The sequence below is a fragment of the Mytilus galloprovincialis genome, chromosome 6 (assembly GCF_965363235.1).
Source record: "Mytilus galloprovincialis chromosome 6, xbMytGall1.hap1.1, whole genome shotgun sequence".
Classification (NCBI taxonomy): domain Eukaryota; kingdom Metazoa; phylum Mollusca; class Bivalvia; order Mytilida; family Mytilidae; genus Mytilus; species Mytilus galloprovincialis.
Genome location: NC_134843.1, coordinates 97,234,110 through 97,254,792, shown reverse-complemented (window position 1 = coordinate 97,254,792; position 20,683 = coordinate 97,234,110). Strand labels below are relative to the sequence as shown.

At 32.9% G+C, this 20,683-nt stretch overlaps 1 protein-coding gene across 1 annotated transcript; it reads left to right on the top strand.

Annotated features, from left to right (window-relative positions):
- Nucleotides 1–4,781: 4,781 nt before the first annotated feature.
- LOC143080870 (uncharacterized) lies at nucleotides 4,782–16,352 on the top strand. Its single transcript, XM_076256973.1, has 3 exons — nucleotides 4,782–11,472; nucleotides 12,244–12,430; nucleotides 13,465–16,352. The coding sequence occupies exons 1-3, from the start codon at nucleotides 4,834–4,836 to the stop codon at nucleotides 15,387–15,389; spliced, it is 8,751 nt and encodes a 2,916-aa protein (XP_076113088.1). The 5' UTR covers nucleotides 4,782–4,833; the 3' UTR covers nucleotides 15,390–16,352.
- Nucleotides 16,353–20,683: the final 4,331 nt, after the last annotated feature.

Here is a 20,683-nt window from a genome sequence, read left to right as displayed (position 1 = left end):
TATCCAGCATTACACAAATTTAAAGTTGAACATATCCAGATTGCATTTCACAAATATACAATAGAACAAATCCAGCATTTCACAAATACACAATAGAACATATCCAGTATTTCACAAATACACAATAGAACATATCCAGCATTTCACAAATACACAGCAGAACATATCCAACATTTCACAAATACACAGCAGAACATATCCAGCATTTCACAAATACACAGTAGAACATATCCAGCATTTCACAAATACACAATAGAACATATCCAGCATTTCACAAATTTAAAGTAGAACATATCCAGCATTTCACAAAAATACACAATAGAACATATCCAGCATTTCACAAATTTAAAGTTGAACATATCCAGATTGCATTTCACAAATATACAGTAGAACATATTCAGCATTTCACAAATATACAAAAGAAACAAATCCAACATTTCTACACAATAGTACATATCCAGCATTTCACAAATACACAATAGAGCATATCCAGCATTTCACAAAAATACACAGTAGAACATATCCAGCATTTCACAAATATACAGCAGAACATATCCAGCATTTCACAAATACACAGTAGAACATATCCAGCATTTCACAAATTTAAAGTTGAACATATCCAGATTGCATTTCACAAATATACAATAGAACATATCCAACATTTCACCAATATACAGTAGAACAAATCCAGCATTTCACAAATACACAGTAGAACATATCCAGCATTACACAAATATACAGTAGAACATATCCAGCATTTCACAAATATACAGTAGAAATATCCAGCATTTCACAAATATACCATAGAACATATTCAGCATTTCACAAATATAGAGTAGAACATATCCAGCATTTCACCAATATACAGTAGAACATATCCAGCATTTCACAAATATACAGTAGAAATATCCAGCATTTCACCAATATACAGTAGAACATATCCATCATTTCACAAATATACAGTAGAACAAATCCAGCATTTCACAAATATACAGTAGAACATATCCAGATTGCATTTCACAAATATACAGTAGAAATATCCAGCATTTCACCAATATACAGTAGAACATATCCAGCATTTCACAAATATACGGTAGAACATATCCAGCATTTCACAAATACACAGTAGAACATATCCAGCATTTCACAAATATATAGTAGAACATATCCTGCATTTCACAAATACACAGTAAAACATATCCAGCATTTCACAAATACACAGTAGGACATATCCAGCATTTCACAAATACTCAATAGAACATTCCAGCATTTCACAAACATAGAGGAGAACATATCCAGCATTTCACAAATACACAATAGAACATATCCAGATTGCGTTTCACCAATATACAGTAGAACATATCCAGCATTTCACAAATATACAGTAGAAATATCCAGCATTTCACAAATATACAGTAGAACATATCCAGCATTTAACAAATATACTGTAGAAATATCCATCATTTCACAAATACACAATAGAACATATCCAGCGATTCACAAATACACAATAGAACATATCCAGCATTTCACAAATTTAAAGTAGAACATATCCAGCATTTCACAAAAATACACAATAGAACATATCCAGCATTTCACAAATATACAGTAGAACATATCCAGCATTTCACAAATATATAGTAGAAATATCCAGCATTTCACAAATATACAGTAGAACATATCCAGCATAACACAAATATACAGTAGAAATATCCAGCATTTCACAAATATACAGTAGAACATATCCAGCATTTAACAAATACACAATAGAACATATCCAGCATTTCACAAATATACAGCAGAACATATCCAGCTTTTCACAAATACACAGTAGAACAAATCCAGCATTTCACAAATATACAGAAGAACATATCCAGCATTTCTTTCACAAATATACAGTAGAACAAATCCAGCATTTCACAAATACATAGTAGAACATATCCAGCATTTCTTTCACAAATATACAGTAGAACAAATCCAGCATTTCACAAATACACAATAGAACATTACCAGCATTTCTTTCACCAATATACAGTAGAACGTATCTAGATTAATTTTTGTTTTCATGTTCACAGATTACTGTCAAAGTGAGACTGTATTTAGATCTAGTTGACTGACTGCAAAATAGACCACTCCTTTTGAACTGGCATATTTAGATTATAAATATTATTATACCCCATGCAATCTATTGTGTCGTGTATAATGTTTTTGACCTGTCCGTCTGTCAGTCCTGTTCTTTTCATTGCAACTCCTCTGAAACCACACAACAGAATTTCATGAAACTTTGTAGATAATAAGGACATACTATGTAGATGGTAATAGTAGGAAATTATGATTCAATTTTTTTTCTCTCAGAGTTATTTTATTTTTCCAGTGATTATGTGGGGGCGTAGCAGCATGGGTTATGTGAACACGCTCACTAAGGTTCTTTAGTTTTTAATAAGATAACAAGTAGGATGATTATTATTTACCAAAAATCTACTTCCCACTTTATTCTTTTATTAGAGATTATCAATTTTATATTGTTTTTTTTAGATAATGTACAGACCCAGAGGTTTTGACAGGAGAGAATGTCCTGAGCCACCACATTTGCTATTGCAACAGAACAGATTCCAGATATTGAATGCTCAGAATCAACAGAATTGTACATCTCCAGTGCTATATAAACAGATTGGAAATACAAACATGGACCAAGGTCAAAGTCACAATACCAATGTCAATATAATACAAGGCCAAGGTCACAATACCAATGTCAATATAATGCAGACCCAGGGTCAAGGATGCAGTCCAAGTGCACAGATTATAAGATGTCGGAGAATGCTTTGTCAGACTCAGGAATTCTATTATATGTTTCCCTCCCCTCGGAGATCATCCATTAGCAATCATCCTAGTGGCTGTAGAACAATGGCACAAAGGAGGCTTATGCATCAAAGGCTGGACTCAAGTAACACAGGAAATTCAAATCGTTTTATGATTGATAATGAAGAGAATTATATGCAAAATAACATGTTGCCTGGAAACATATTTAATAATCCACAAACGAACTCGTCCATAGATAACAATGCTATTTGTGGTAAGCAGCAACTTGTACAAGAGTTTGAATCTAATGATAGGTTATGCAGTCAAGTCATGAATGTAGGAGAACAGCAGACAAGACAGACCATGTCCCAGTCTCGTGTGGCTCTGTCTGATTTCATCAACAATAATTCTATAGATATTGATCAAAGTTTCAATGGTTTAGATGACCATTCCTACAGTCGTAAGAACACAGACAATTTTTCATATGAAGATGAGAATCATACTAATGCAGCATACTACACAAACTGTCAAAGAGATAGCTCCACGGAAAGACTGACAAACTGTCAAAGAGATAGCTCCACGGAAAGACTGAAAGTACGACAGACAAATTCTGCTACAGATGAAGGTCAAAGATTTCAAAATTCAAATGTATGTCCATTTCAGAGGAATTCATACATCAATTCATTGAGAATAGCCAGAAATTCTAATGGCAATAACACTGTTAGTACAGATAGGTCAGAAAGACAGTCTGCCTTGAATTCTGATGTAGAATCCAAACTGATCAACCAACATCTGAGGACTAAAATTGAACAACAAGCATCATTGAATCATGAGGTAAAGTCCAAATTGGTAAAAGAGTCTACATTGTTACAGAGAGCATTAAGAGATTTGATAAACAAAGAAAAAGAAAAAGAGAAAATTCAAATTGAGGCTGCCAAAAATAAAAAGAATTTTAGAATTGAAGGCTCTACTATTACCATGACTACTGAAGCTAAACAAACTGAAAAAATATCACAGACAATAGATAAAAGTAAACATTTGGAAAGTGTTGTTGATAAAACAAAATCAAATATATTATGCTCTTCAAATTCATCTGGTCAATCTGTACAATGTATGAATGCAGATAAAAGAAATATTCCTGAAAATGAACCAATGGAGAAAAAGAACTTCGCTATTTCTGCAAATGTTCCAACTGTAGAAAGCAAAATAATTGTAGATAATGCAAAAATGGTTACTGGAAAGTCGAGAGAAAATGAAAACCAAAACAAAGCAACTGGTCATCAGCAGGTTAATGTAAAGTCATCATCAGAATGTCTGATTGACGGTCAAGTTAGAACTCAAACAGCACCAAGCACAGAGAGTGACGGTCAAGTTAGGACCCAGACAACACCAAGTACAGAGAGTGAAGGTCAAGAAAGGATTCAGACAGCACAAAGTGCAGAGGCATCTTATAATCTGGCATTAAAACAGTGGCAAAAACAGAATTTGTGTAAAACTAAAACTTCTGATTTACAGAAAACAAATACTGATGATCCATACCACCAGACACACCAACAATTGAAAACACAGAATTCTGGAAGAAACATAGAAATGGACTCCTCAAATAAAAAGAATTGTGATTCATGCCTTGAGGCACTAGAAGAGAATTCTACCAGATCTCAGAATATCCACTCCGCAAATACAAAGAATAGTGATCCATCCCTTGAGGCACTTGCACAGAGTTCTGTCAGGTCTATGAATATCCACTCCGCAAATACAATGAATAGTGATTCATCCCTTGAGGCACTTGCACAGAGTTCTGTCAGATCTATGAATATCCACTCCGCAAATACAAAGAATAGTGATTCATCCCTTGAGGCACTTGCACAGAGTTCTGTCAGATCTATGAATATCCACTCCGCAAATACAAAGAATAGTGATCCATCCCTTGAGGCACTTGCACAGAGTTCTGTCAGATCTATGAATATCCACTCCGCAAATACAAAGAATAGTGATCCATCCCTTGAGGCACTTGCACAGAGTTCTGTCAGGTCTATGAATATCCATTCCTCACGTAAAATGAATTGTGATCCATGCCTTGAAGCACAGAAACAGAATTCAGCCCATTCTATGAATATCCACTCAAATACAAAGAATCATGATCCACGTCTTGAAGCACAGAAACAGAATTCTGCCAATTCTATGAATATCCACTCAAATACAAAGAATTGTGATCCACGTCTTGAAGCACAGAAACAGAATTCTGCCAATTCTATGAATATCCACTCAAATACAAAGAATTGTGATCCATGCCTTGAACCACAGAAACAGAATTCAGGCAATTCTATGAATATCCACTCAAAAACAAAGAATAGTGATCCACGACTTGAAGCACAGAAACAGAATTTTGCCAATTCTATGAATATCCATTCCTCAAGTAAAAAGAATTGTGATCCACGCCTTGAAGCACAGAAACAGAATTTAGCCAATTCTATGAATATCCACTCAAATACAAAGAATTGTGATCCACACCTTGAGGCAGTTAACGAAAATACTACCAGATCTATGGAAATCCACTCAAATACACAGAATTATGATCCACGCCTTGAGGCACATAAACAGAGTTCTGCCAATTCTTTGAAACTCCACCCAAATACAAAGAATTGTGATCCACTCCTTGAAGCACAGAAACAGAATTTTGCCAATTCTATGAATATCCATTCCTCAAGTAAAAAGAACAATGATCCATGCCTTGAAGCACAGAAACAGAATTCAGCCAATTCTATGAATATCCACTCAAATACAAAAAATCATGATCCACGTCTTGAAGCACAGAAACAGAATTCTGCCAATTCTATGAATATCCACTCAAATACAAAGAACTGTGATCCACGCCTTGAGGCACATAAACAGAGTTCTGCCAATTCTTTGAATATCCACCCAAATACAAAGAATTGTGATCCACGCCTTGAGGCAAGTAAGCAGAATTTTGCCAGATCTATATATATCCGCTCAAATACAAAGAATTGTGATCCACGCCATGAGGCATGTAAACAAAATTCTACCATAAGTAATGATGCACTAAATACAAACAGCTTCCATCAAAATGCTGAAATATGTACAACAAATAATCGTAGTTACTCACAAAGCGCACCTTTGCTTCATGATCGAAAGAATGTGGATTGTAATCAAAGTCTTGATAAGTTACAAAGTATAAATCCAGAATGTCCAAGAAAAAATCCATGTGGAGAAAATGAAAGTTCTGAGAACTCCTGTCAAGACAGAAAAGAGGTATCCTCTAAAGATACAGGATTCAGACAGGCTCTTGTAGATGTTGTTAAAGCTATGTTTGACTTAAGGAGGAATAAACACTTTGAGGAAAAGATCATTGCAAGGAACCAAGGGGATAAAGCAAGCAACAATGACAACAAACTTGATGGACAAAAGTTAAACCAAACCATTTCAGCAAACAAGGATGATTATAATCTTGTTAGACATTCAAGAAATCAGCCTAATAAATTAAGCATAGATGAGTACAAGCATGGGAGACAAACTGTGAAGCAGCAGATTAAACCAAACAAAGCTGAGTGCAAACAGGTTGTAGAAACAAGAATCCAGGCCAAATCAATTGACACCTACCAAGATAATTCCCAAAATGGAAGAGTTAAACATATGCAATGTCAAAGAAGTTCAAACTTTTCAAAGACAAGTCCTATTCTGAGCAAAACTGTAAAATATACAAAAGAAACAAATGAAAAGCCTGCCGCTCTAGAAACGACTCAATCCAGTGATAAACCTTTGTCATGCAATTCCAATGCTAATGATAGAAACATTTTTACCTGTGTATTTGACACTGACAGCACAAGGACTAGATGTGATAATAGCGATGTCACTGATAACACTGATCTCATGGATGAGAACAAACACCTGGATGAATACAGGAAAACATCTGACTTGCTTGAAAAATCTTACTCCTGTCAGACTCCAGACAAATTAAATAAAGAATCTAACTCACTTCATACTGACAAAATTAGTGACGATTGTTTATTTTCCAGTGCAGAAAATTATGAAGATGATAGATTGCTGCCAGATGAGAAAGATGAAAAGTCTGTTAAAGAAAACTATGAAGATGAGTTTGAAGATAAATGTTTAATTTTACAAGATGACATTCCCCAGAGTATGTCATTTTCATATAACAAGGAAATAAATTGTGACAGCAAAGGTTCCAACAATATAACAGAGAAAACAGGTGTACATGGTAACAATAACTGCAAGACTCCAACACCTTCAAAAATGTCACCAAAAATTCAATCCACTGGTAAAGATTTTAGTTTCTTAGAATTAGGATATTGTCCCCTTGCTTTACCTCTTGGTTGCTATGCCTACGAAGAGGATGCAGACAGAGATGAGAACAATAACGACTCCCCCAAAAGACTAGATTTTGACCCTGACATTGTTGCCACAAATAAACACATGAGAATGCTTTGTGATGAGAAATACAATCATGACAACACAGAGATTCTAACACCATGGGTTATAAGATATCTTGATGAAATCCCAAAACCAACAATTCGCAAAGAATTTTTAGACAAGATGGACTTAGAGTTAAATGAGAACGAATTTAACCATCATCATATATTACAAGCTTCTATAGCTTCTCCTGAAAACGATGATAGTGATGGAGAGGATATAGAAACTGACCGCAGGGAATCACCTCAGATTATTCCATTGGACAATCACTATGAGAAAGATACTAGAAAAACTCATCAGATAAGATCATTGCTGAATAGTTCATTGGACAATAGACTGTCAGATTTGGATTCTATTCCAGTTTCAGATGACACACCATTGATTATTCCATCGGACAGTCACTATGAGAAAGATACCATAAAAACTCATCAGATAAGATCATTGCTGAATAGTTCATTGGACAATAGACTGTCAGATTTGAATTCTATTCCAGTTTCAGATGACACACCATTGATTATTCCATCGGACAGTCACTATGAGAAAGATACCATAAAAACTCATCAGATAAGATCATTGCTGAATAGTTCATTGGACGATACATTGTCAGATTTAAATTCTATTCCAGTTTCAGATGACGAATGTGATTGGTCATTGGGGGAGTCTGAAGATGATAGCAGTACAGACAACTATAGTGAATGGGTACCAGGAGAATACAGTGATGAGGTACCAGGTGAAAGTGACCAAAATGAGGATAAAACAGACTGTGCAGTGGGCAAGTCAAATCATTCAAAGAAAAGTTTACAAAGTGAGTTTGATCCTGAAAGTAGTGGAAATAGGACAGAAGTGACTGATAACACCAAGGATGAAAACCACAAACATTTATTTCAAAGAGAAACTCTTCTTCTAAAAGATAACTCTGTTGACAATAAAGCCAATAATTCTAAAACGGATCCTTCATTAAGTTGTAAGATCCAAAATAAAAATGATTTACTGCAAAAAGAAGCAAACTTTCATGAGGAAACTGATAGTAATAAGGAAAAATATTCTATAGGTGAACCATCAAAGAAGATTGACAGTAAAAAAAGAAAAGATGAGATATCAAATATTGATAAAAAATCAGATAATTTAAAAGAAGATGCAGGCAAGGGAGATAATTTGATGTTACCCCAAGGAACAACAAAATTATTAAAGAAAAAAGTGGTAGATACTGAGAGTAGTTCTATTCTATCAACTAAGAAAACAAGGACCAATAAACGTTTTTCTCCAACAGAAAATCAGCTGTTCCAGGAAGCAATGAACTTTTTATGTAGTGGAAAAATTAAAGATAATAATGAGAAAATTATAGATTGTTTCTCAAATTCTACCATTCGAACCAGGCAAAAGTCGTCTAACATTGGTAAAGATGTTGAACAAGGAGAGGCTAGAAAGAAAAAACAAGAAATTTCAAGTTTGGTTGAAAAAGATATTGTGCATGCAGACAATGTGAAGAAAAAGAGATGTTGCAAGCCTTCAAAGGTCAAAGAATTAAAAGAAAAGCAAAAAAATATTTTAGACAATTTAAAATCCCAAAAAGAGATTATCAGTTTAGAGAAAAAGCAGGAAGATAATGGTGAGAATTGTGATAGCATTGGGGAAACAAAAGATAATTGCGAGCCAAAGACAAAAACAATAGAATTGAATAAAGAAGTAACCAAAGCCTCTAAAGACAGAAAATATTTGATAGAAGATACTGACAAACAGGATGAAGACAAGTTAGATTATTCTTCAGTTGTAATGCCAGTTAGTGAACAGTTAAAATGCTTTTTGGAAAGACCTAAAATTTCTATGGATGTGGTACCAAGCAAACAGAAAGATCTCCCTCTAAAAAGACAGGATATATCTCCAGAAGAATCAGAAGCATTGACAGGCCTTTTAACTTTAGGAGAAAGTCATAAGAGTGTAGAGACCCAGACATTGTACAACACAGACTCAGGAACCTGTTCTGAAAAGAGGACTATACTGAACAGCTCGTGTGAGATCAAATCTGACAGGACTACACAGAACAGCTCATGTGAGGTCAAATCAAACAGGACTATACTGAACAACTCATGTGAGGTCGAATCTAACAGGACTATACTGAACAGCTCGTGTGAGGTCAAATCTGACAGGACTACACAGAAAACCTCATGTGAGGTCAAATCAAACAGGACTATACTGAACAACTCATGTGAGGTCAAATCTGACAAGACTAATACCGGTAATAACCACAGCAGTGATGAAATTTTACAGAATAGTGAACTAGAAAATGAAATTGACCAACGAATAAATAAGTTACTGAATGATGTTAGAGGGAAAATGTTGAATGGAGATAAAAGTGAGGAAAATGGTCAAGATAAGGGAATAAACAAACTGAGGGGAAATGGTCTATATCATAATAAAGAAGAGCAAAAAGGCAAACATGAAGAAAATTGTAAAGTCAATAAAAAGGACAAGCAAGAACAAAATGGTGATGTTTGTAAAAGGCATGAGGAATTAAAAAATCTTGATGAGCAAAAGGACAAACAAGAACAAAATCTTGAAGATGATAATAAGGACAAGGAATTACAAAATCCTGAAGGTCATCAGATGGACAAACAAGAACATAATCTTGTAGATGATGAAAAGTACAACCAAGAAAAAATTCTTAAAGGTGATCAAAAGAACAAAAAAGACAAACATGAACAAAATCTTAAAAGTGATATATGTGATGGGCAAGAACAGAACAGTAAAAAAGAACATGATCATCATTCTTTGCCTTTTCTTATTGCAGCAGCTACTGAAAATGACCGATCTGTTCCTATTGATACTACTGTGCAGGGTGGATCAACAGAGGATCAGGCAGTCACAGCTTCAAACCATACACAAAGTCCTGGTTCTAATGAATATCTAGAACATAGTGATAGTGATACAATACCATTGGTAGAAAAAACAGTTGTGGAAGAAAAAACTCCAGGAAAATGGTTAATTCCTATATTAGAACGATTGAATATTGACATTTCTAAAGGACGACTCATTGTCACAAAGACTGCACAGAAACTTTGTATTAAGACTGGGACATTGATTAAATCTACATGTTCATATTCCAGTCAAACCTCAGTTGTTCAAGGGAAAGAAGAGAGGAATATAGCTAATAGTGCAATTGATATGATTGCAGTTGGAGACAAGTCCAATCACCTTGGAAATGAAAGTCAAAATCATGATGAGCTGAACATTGAGAATGTAAATAGTTCAATAACAAAAAGTAAGAAAAGAAAAAAAGGTAAAAATTTAAGCGATAATTCTATGGAGCTAAGATCTCAAGGAACAACAAATACCAAGAAATGGAAAAAGTTAAAAGAATCAGATGATATGTTAGTACCAAGAATCACAAGAAACAGAGCATTGCAGGTTTCCAAAAACCCTACAATTAACCTTCCTAGTAAAAAAGGAAATTTAAAAAAGAAAAAAGCTTCAGGGAAAAAATTGAATGAAACTGATACAATCTGTCCAGAAATAAATGACATTTCTAAGGAAGATGATATTGATAAAAGTACAGAATCTTTTTGTCACAAAAAGTCTGATTCTTCTAATAAAAAGAGTAAAGGTAAAGGAACAAAAAGAAAACTTGAGTTTGATGGTAGAGAAGAAGGAACAAATGAGAATACAGAGGAAAGTTTTGATAAAATGGATGAAAATCAAATGAAAAACAAACCACCAGAAACAAAAAAGAAGAAAATACCAAATTGCAGGAAAATGCTTAATAAAAGTAGTACTTTGGAAGAAAGGTCAACTGAAAGTATAAGTCCTGCAGCGGAATTACCTGAACAGATGAACAATTTGGGTTGTGATGCGGTCACAGAACTGGATAACCAGAAAAAGTCAGAAAATGGAAAAAAGCAAAAGGTTAAAAAAAATATTATGAAAAAATCATCTAACAAACCATTAAAGTCTCTATCCACACCAAAAACTAAGTCGTTAAAAAAGATATTAGGTGCAAAATCTAAGAAGAAAACAATGGCAAATGGTGACAAGGTTTGTTTTCGCTTAGTGACTGAACCCTCGGAGCAGAAGATCGTTAGACTAAAGGCTGAAGCACTGAAGAAGTTATATGCAACAAAGATCTGTGCCTATTGTAAGCAAACAGTTCCAAGCAGGCAGTTTAAACACCATGTAAAGATTCATCACCCTTACAGATGTGCTAAGTGTGGACTACTTTTCTCAAACAAGGTAAAAGTTATTTCATTTTATCTTGAATATATTTAAATGAAATAGGTACACAAGTATTTGCATGAAATGACTACCATACATACAAAAGAAAGAAAAACATACAGGATACATCACTTATTTGTCAGAATCAGGTTCCTGATATTAGGCAAACAAATATAAACAACTATAACAAAGGGGTCCCTTGATAGTTAGGGGTCTAAGCAATTCATCTACAATGATAGCTTGCCTGGCAATTCTGAAGTGTGAGTTCAAACATTATTCATGGTTTGGTGTTCGACTCAGATCTTAACAGCATATGGTTGGTGGGTTTCCCTGGATTCACTTCCTCCCATAATAAAAGCTGGCCATCTTAATATACTGGTAGCTAAAATGTTGAACTTGGCATTAAATACCATATAAAAAGTTACAAAGGTTACAATAAAATCAGTGCAGAACTCACCAATGAAGATATTATGGACAATAAAAAACAGATCAATGTGAAATGATACTTAAAAATATTACAATAAAAAATACTTGCAAAGACTTCAATTCAATGGTAAAAATGAAAATTATACCGATATGTTCATTAAAATGATGCTATCGATAACATGCATTTTGAAAGAAGCTTATGGATCACCGTCAAGAATGGAAAAGTCACATTTGTCAGAAATTTGAGTATGAAATTATAGTGCTGAAAGCTTTGATCTTTTAGCCAACCAATGACATTGTATGGCCTTCAATCTGATGATAAACTTTACAAATATTTTCTTTTGTACATGATTTATTTTTCAGGAAGAGAGGTTGGAGCATCGAAGGGAAAAACACAGTAGTCATCAATATCATTGTATTATCTGCAATAAAATATTTGATGAAAAATGGCATTACGGACATCATATCAAATCATTGGTTCACAGAAACAACAGAGAAATCTATAGGCGAGCTATTAATATCATGAAATCCTGTATCGGGTTAGATCTCGGTAAGTGCATTATGCTATATATAGATATAAAAAGATGTGGTATGAGTGCAAATGAGACAACTCTCCATCCAAATCACAATTTATAAAAGTAAGCCATTATAGGTCAAAGTTGTATTAACTCCTTTGATAAAAGATATGATAATGAAAATAATATTATGATTAAGAATTTTTTGTTTAAAGAGTGGAAAATGAAAATACAGCTTGATCAAATATTTTGAAACTAACGTCATATCATTAACTTAAATGTCATTAGCCTTAAGATACAGGTTAAGTTTGTTTTGTGTGATTTTAGCATTCCCTTTCGAAAGTTCTTAGTTACCTTTGACTTCTTGGGTTAATATTTGAGTGTATTATATCAAATGTATACTTCGAAATTAAAATGCAGTATCTTGAAAATAAACTGGTCAAGTAAGATTGAAATGGTTTTGACATTTTTGTTGAAGAGTTTTCTCTTTTTTTTTTTTTTTGGTTCCATGGTGATAGTGACTGTACAATCTAATTATTTTATTATTTAAACACATTGAATTTGAAATTTACCTTTAAAGAGTTTTTCTGCAAGCTGGGGTGTCCTTAGATCACATTATTTTAGCTTTAAATTCTCAATTAATGATGTTTAACTCATAAGTAGTGATGAAGTGAATCCCATCTACCTGATTTTCCTTATGTATCTAGAAACAGAAGTTTTAGCATTAGATAAGATAAAAGTACCATTATGACATGATACTAAAGATATCAAAAGATGGGGGTATGAGTGCCAATGAGTTAACTTTCTCATCCATTTTACAGTTTGTAAAAGAACGGTCTTCAACAAGGAGCTTTGGCTCACACCGAACAGCAAGCTATAAAGGGCCCCAAAAATTTGTAGTGTAAAACTATTCAAACGGGAAAACCAACGATCTAATCTATAAGCACATTAGCAAAAATGAAAGACAAAAATACAAAAATGTTTTACAATAGCACAATAACTGGATGTATAAGTACAGAGCCATGTCAAGATGATACAGACTACAAAACTTTTTATCTTATATTTTCAGGACCTGCCTCAAAAGATCTGATGCTTTTAGAAGATAGTCATACAGATAGTACTCAGAAATCGTTGGTTCCTATGGAGCAAAGTGTTAACTTATTTTGTAGTACAGAGGATGTTACATTATCGTACCACGAGCCAGAGGTACAACATTTATTAAATGAACTGTCAGATGTAAAATCAGTTATGTTAAATTTGGTGAAGAGTAATTCTGATTTCTCTTTTGGTCAGTTCACATCCAGTGGTCAGTCTTCGTTCTTTGACTGTCAGATTGGCAGGCAAGTAACACAAAATTTCATTAGTGATACAGTTTACTCCAGTGAAGATGCACAGTTTAATGATTTAACACCTTGTTCTAAAAATGCTTCATTGATTTCCCAGAATTCACTTGCTATAGAGAACAATTCGTCATCATCTTCATCTACTTTGTCATTCGATGATCCAAGATTTAGAGCTTGCCTAACCAGTAGTAGCCAACAAGATAGTACTGGAATGCCATTTGATAATCCTAATTTTAGAGCTTGCCTAACCAATGTTAGCCAACAAAATTATACTGGAATGCCATTTGATAATCCAAGTTTTAGAGCTTGTCTAAACAATAGAAGCCAACAAGATAGTTTTGGAATGCCATTTGAGAATCCAAATTTTAGGGCTTGCCTAGCCAAAAGTAGCCAACAAGATAGAACTGGAATGCCATTTGAGAATCCAAGTTTTAGAGCTTGCCCAACCATTACTAGCCAACAAGACTATACTGGAATGCCATTTGATGATCCAAATTTTAGAGTTTGCCTAACAAATACTAGCCAAAGAGATAATACTGGAATGTCTATTGATGATCCAAGTTTTAGAACTGGTCTTTCCACTCACCAAGCCAACAGTACTGGATTGTATTTTGATGATCCAAATGTAAGAGCATGCCTTACCGCTAACCAACCAAACAGTACTGGAATGTCATTTGATGATCCACATTTTAAAGCTTGTCTCACCAATAACCAACCAAACAGTCCTGGAATGTCATTTGATAATCCACATTTTAGAACATGCCTCACCAATGACACATGTTTTAGAGCTTGCAATACTAGTGAGGGGAAACTACAAAATGATGCCTTATCAGTTGGTGATCCAAACTTGAGAAGCTGCCAAACAAAGATTAGGCAACCAGATATTGACAAAACAACTGTAATTTCCAAGAGTAATGGCTCTCCTACCAACAATGACATGTTAACTGATGCCTTCAGACTGCTTGAGGAGGAAGGATATTTTGAGAATGATCAAATTACATCTATAACTTCTGATATTGACTTATCCGAAATGGTAAACAACAAAGAATTTACCAATCTGACCAGAACTCCACTAGTTATAGAACAAAAGTCTTATCTGCCTGGAGAGCCAATTGAGCAATATCCTTATTTAACTGGGAATCAAGTAGAGCAAAATCCTAACATGCCTGACATTCCAGAGGAGCAATGCCCTAATCTACCTGGGATTTCAGAGGAGCAAAATCCTGGTATGCCTGGAATTCCATTGGAGCAATACCATAATCTTTCTAGCATTCCAGTGGAGAAAAGTCAAATTGATATCATCAATGGAAACACTGAGTCAGCTGAAAATTATTCGTTACTGGAATTATCATCCCACATTCCTATCAATGCACAGCCAAATATTCCCATGGCAAATTTTTCTGATCAACAGCAGCATTTTAATTTTGATTCTAACAATAACGCAGTGGGAGAAAATGTACAGCATCAAATTGGACATAATTCTGATAAAGTACAGTGCCGAATTGAACAGAATGGCAATGTTCAGTGCCAAAATATAGAACTATTCAAAGCACAAGGTCAAAATGTATATGAAGATGAGCGAAGAAATGTGCAAGATGAATACTTGGCAATATCTCAGGAAATTGCACAAGAAGAAGGAATGGAGTTTTAGAATTCTTCTAATTGATATGAATGGTTATTGAATAAGTTATAACATATGACCACTTTTTATTGTGAATTTGTATTATAAGTGTACTTATGGGGCTAAGAATGTTTTTTTCCCTCTTGACTAAGCAGCTTGTTTCAGTCATTTAATCTAAATTTATTTTTGTCTCTAGCAAGACATTGTGTTCCTTAATTCTGACTTTCATGTCATAATCATTTTAAATACAGATTTTGGTTAAATTTTTTCTTGGGAGACATTTATAATGTTGTCAAAGCTTCATAAATTTTAAAGAAATTGATCATATGATTCTTCTTGATAAAAAGTTTTCAACTGTTGAGCAAAATTTGGAAAAAATATTGTTTTTTTTTCTCAATTTTTCTATATTTTACTGATAGATAAACATATTTATTCTTGCAGCAAACATTTAGATTTTTAGTTTCAGTCTGTTACAGGTTTTAACATTATTTAGACATAAAAATCTTTGGTCAAACCGTCAGGGAATTACCATGAAATTTGGAAGTTAATTTTAACCTTTGTTACAGTGAGTCAGTACTACAATATATCTATTTTTCTTGTTAGTCTAAAAGGTTGCTCAACTTCTTAATTTTACATGTTTTGCACAAATCTATAGTTAAAAGTGCAATAGTAGTTTTATACCAAGAATATAAAAGCCTCATATTCATATTTGTTCAGCTAATCAAATATTGTATATATTCCAAATTTATATGTTAAATTAATCTTTGTGATGAAAAACTGGTTACAATTTATTATCTTAAAACTTTGTATGCTATGTTCTCTTATCTAATTTGTGGAGTAATCTTGTAAACCTTTGTAAGGTTATATGAACAGTCATTTGACTGTTCTTAGTTGGTACTGGTAATTCAGAAATATTTGCATTGTTTTGATTTATCCAATAAATATGAAGTGAGGGGTATTACATTCAATAAACGCTATTTTATCTATTCACATCCAGACAGCAAATTACAGTTATTTTCATTAACTGAGGTAAAAAAAAAATATAAAGAATAGCATTTATACATTCATAAAATTTCTGAATTACTGGTATAAATGGAAAATTATGTCAAATTTTTGTTAAGATTGTTGTTAAACATTCTTTTGGAGTTTCATGAAACATTTTTAAAGAGTTTGTTTATTTTGTTTGTTTGTGTATTTTGTAAATTTTATTTTTATATAAATGTTTTGATATAGTCCACACACATGACACACAATTATATAATATTATTTTCCAAGCTTTAAGTTTCTAACAGTAAAGAACCTCCAACATACACTTTCTTTTCTTTCTATTCCTCTTCTTTGTAAATTTATACCTGTAATACCTTCTGTTTCTCCTGTTTATTTACTACTGAATTCTTTTGCTCTTCTTTGTAAATACCTGTAATACCTTCTGTTTCTCCTGTTTATTTACTACTGAATTCTTTTGCTCTTCTTTGTAAATACCTGTAATACCTTCTGTTTCTCCTGTTTATTTACTACTGAAGTCTTTTTGTATACAATCATATTGGATAATGTTCTTATTATTGTGATATTGTCAGAAACTTATCTTTTTTTGTGTTTAGTTATGTTTAGGTTTTTCATAATAAGTTTTAATTGTTGATAGTTCCAGAGTGAATTGTCAGTTGTATTTTTAACCGGATTTTTGTGACAAAAATGTCGGTTATTGATTTGGGGATGTACGGCGGGCGGCCGGGCGGCCGGGCGGCAATCAAATGTTGTCCGTGCATTAACTCATGAACCGTTCAATCAAAGCTTTTAAAATTTTAATATGTTGTTACTGACAACTAAATGAAGGTCAAGTTCAATAATGGCGATTTTGACTTTTACCGTTCAGGAGTTATGGTTCTTGAAAGATTGAAAAATGAAGTTTCCAGTCATGTCCGTGCATTCACACATGAACTGTTCTACTAAAGCTTCCCAAATTTTAATATGTTGTTACTGATGACAAAATGGAGGTCATGTTTAATAATGACGATTTTGACTTTTACTGTTCAGGAGTTATGGTTCTTGAAAGATTGAAAAATGAAGTTTCCAGTCGTGTCCGTGCATTTACGCATGAACTGTTCTAACAAAGCTTCCCAAATTTTAATATGTTGTTACTGATGACAAAATAGAGGTCATGTTCAATAAAGACGATTTTGACTTTTACCGTTCAGAAATTATGGTTCTTGAAAGATTGAAAAATGGTGTTTCCAGTCGTGTCCATGCATTTTCTCATGGACCATTCAACCAAAGCTTTTGAAATTATTATATGTTGTTACTGATGACAAAATGGAGGTCAAGTTTAATAATGACGAATTTGACTTTTACCGTTCAGGAGTTATGGTTCTTGAAAGATTGAAAAATGGAGTTTCCAGTCGTGTCCGTGCATTTACGCATGAACTGTTCTACCAAAGCTTCCCAAATTTTAATATGTTGTTACTGATGACAAAATAGAGGTCATGTTCAATAAAGACGAATTTGACTTTTACCGTTCAGGAGTTATGGTTCTTGAAAGATTGAAAAATGGTGTTTCCAGTCGTGTCCGTGCATTTTCTCATGAACCATTCAACCAAAGCTTTTGAAATTTTTATATGTTGTTACTGATGGCAAAATAGAGGTCAAGTTCAATAATGACGATTTTGACTTTTACCGTTCAGGAGTTATGGTTCTTGAAAGATTGTAAAATGGCGTTTCCATTCATGTTGTTGCATTTACTCATGAACCATTCAATCTAAGCTTTTCAAATTTTAATATGTTGATACTGATGACAAAATTGAGGTCAAATTTGATATGGACGATTTTCACTTTCACCATTCATCAGTAATGGTTCTTCTGATATTACCAGGACACAAATAAATATTAATAAATCCGGTTTGCTGTCGTTGTGACAGCCTCTTGTTATTTTTTATTTGAAAGGAGACATATGTATTACTTTTCAGAAACATGAAAAAAAGGTGGTAATGATTTTCCTTGTTAACCTAGGCCATTGATATTTTATTAGTTTTAACCCTATTAACAATTTTCAAGAATTTTTTTATGCCCCATCTAAGGGCATTATGTTTTTCAGTTTATGTGCCTGCTCGTCCATCCCTTTGTTCATCCATCAGTCTGCCCCCACTTCTCGTTAAAGTTTTTGATGAAGTTGAAGTCCAATCAACTTGAAACTTAGAACACATGTTCCCTATGATATGATCTTTCTAATTTTAATGGCTTTGAATCTTAAGCATAGTGTTCTTATAAAAAAGTCATTAATATTTGGTTTTTGGTTGTATTGGCTATTCATTTTTAGGAATATTATTTGGCGCTGCTTCTTCAGTCATGGTTTATTAACTTAAAATATTTTGCAATGTTTTCATGTGAAAGTATTGTCATTTCATTTCAACATTTGCAATATTCTATCAAAATTACAGGCATAACATATCTGTCAACATATTATATTTCAAAGGAAGAGAGACATAACTTTATATTATTTTTGTTTTATTATTTGATAAAGGAATTTTACAATTGTATTAGTCCGTTTTTGTTAAATGAATTTTACACAGGATGTGCTATCTGTATTTTTATGAACATTTTTGTTTTTATTTATCCAAGTCAAATATTGACTTATTAGTAGTTTACTTTACATACTTGTTATATTGTTAAGTGTTATATAATTTTAATTTTTGTAACCTTTTTCTACAGTGATTTATGATAAGACCATTGAACATTCATGTAAAATTATACATGGGACATAACTCAGTATTTTGCATGTAACATAATTAAGAAACACAATAAGGCATTCAAATATTGGCATTATAAATAATAATCATGTCTATTTAAATTGTTAATCATTAACAAATTTGGAAAAATATAATCATAATGAAAGAACATGATTGGTATAGAATTTAGAAAGATCATTTTCTGAACATATATTTTTATATTGAGTATTTTGATACTTAATTTTGTTAACAAACAAAAAATATTTTATAACAAATGTACAAATTCAGTAGGAAGTTTTTTTATACATTGCAGTAGAGAATAAAACACTCTTTCTTTTGTTTCTTAAAATATAGTGAGAACCTTCCCCTGTTAAATGAGTGGATATTTTTGTGCTTTCTTTTATCTATGGTAGTAGAAAATTACTATGAAAATAAAACTAGTTTAAAAACTTAAAAGACAGAATACTATAGAAATATTATTATTTTAAATAGCAATATTTTTTATATTTTGAAATTTCAGTTAAAAACCTTCAAATTATTATAAACAAGTTTGTTTTAGTGTAAAATGGCTAAGGCAGTATATTTGGCTGCTACCAAAATCTACTTGTTTCTAGTCAGTAACTTTATTTTTTTTTGTTAGTATGTTTTAGTGTAAAATTTTAATTTTGTTTTTTTATGTTATTTTTTAATAAAACTTATTTGTTTCTTTATCAAGTTTAATTTTATAAGCTTTCCGTACAGACATAGATTTATGAAAACATTTAAAAGGATAACAAAAATAGCCAAAGAAAAGACCATATGATCGACCATAAGATAAAAAATAGACTACTGGTTACAACAAACGGTCAAGGTAAAACAGACTACCGGTTACAACAAACGGTCAAGGTAAAACAGACTACCGGTTACAACAAACGGTCAAGGTAAAACAGACTACCGGTTACAACAAACGGTCAAGGTAAAACAGACTACCGGTTACAACAAACGGTCAAGGTAAAACAGACTACCGGTTACAACAAACGGTCAAGGTAAAATAGACTACCGGTTACAACAAACGGTCAAGGTACTGACCATAAGATAAAAAACAGACTACCGGTTACAACAAGATACTGTAAATTCAGAAATTATTGTGATGTTTTTATTATTGCGAAAAATGTGACGGTTATAAACGCAATAATTTAAATGAATTATGACACTATTTTTCTCAATATCGCAATAAATTAAAATTGCATTTTAGACTAAAATGACATAAATTCATGCAATAATTTCTGACTTGGGGTTGGTTACATACCAGTTTTATTTATACCTAAACTTAGGAAGGTGTGGTATTATTGCCAATGAGACAACTATCCACCAAAGTTCAAATCAAGTGGATTTAAGCAATTATATTGCTGTATTTCCATCAACGATGGAAACAATTAGCGCAAATTAAAAAAAACTGCTACCTACAGGATGACCACTTAACTTGAATAACAAAATTTGGAAAAATAGACCAGGTTCTATTGTTGTACCTAAATTATGTGTTTTACAACAAGTTTAAATATATCCTAAGGCATTGACTACCTTTTGATTGGCGACAACCAACTTGATTATTTATTTGATCATGCT

What these genes read in the sequence shown, in the direction of transcription:
- LOC143080870 (XM_076256973.1), top strand. Translation starts at nt 4,834, where the DNA reads ATGAATATCCATTCCTCACGTAAAATGAATTGTGATCCATGCCTTGAA. An exon ending in GACTACTTTTCTCAAACAAG is followed by an intron (nt 11,473 to 12,243) that starts GTAAAAGTTATT and finishes TTTATTTTTCAG; the next exon opens with GAAGAGAGGTTGGAGCATCG. An exon ending in CTGTATCGGGTTAGATCTCG is followed by an intron (nt 12,431 to 13,464) that starts GTAAGTGCATTA and finishes TTATATTTTCAG; the next exon opens with GACCTGCCTCAAAAGATCTG.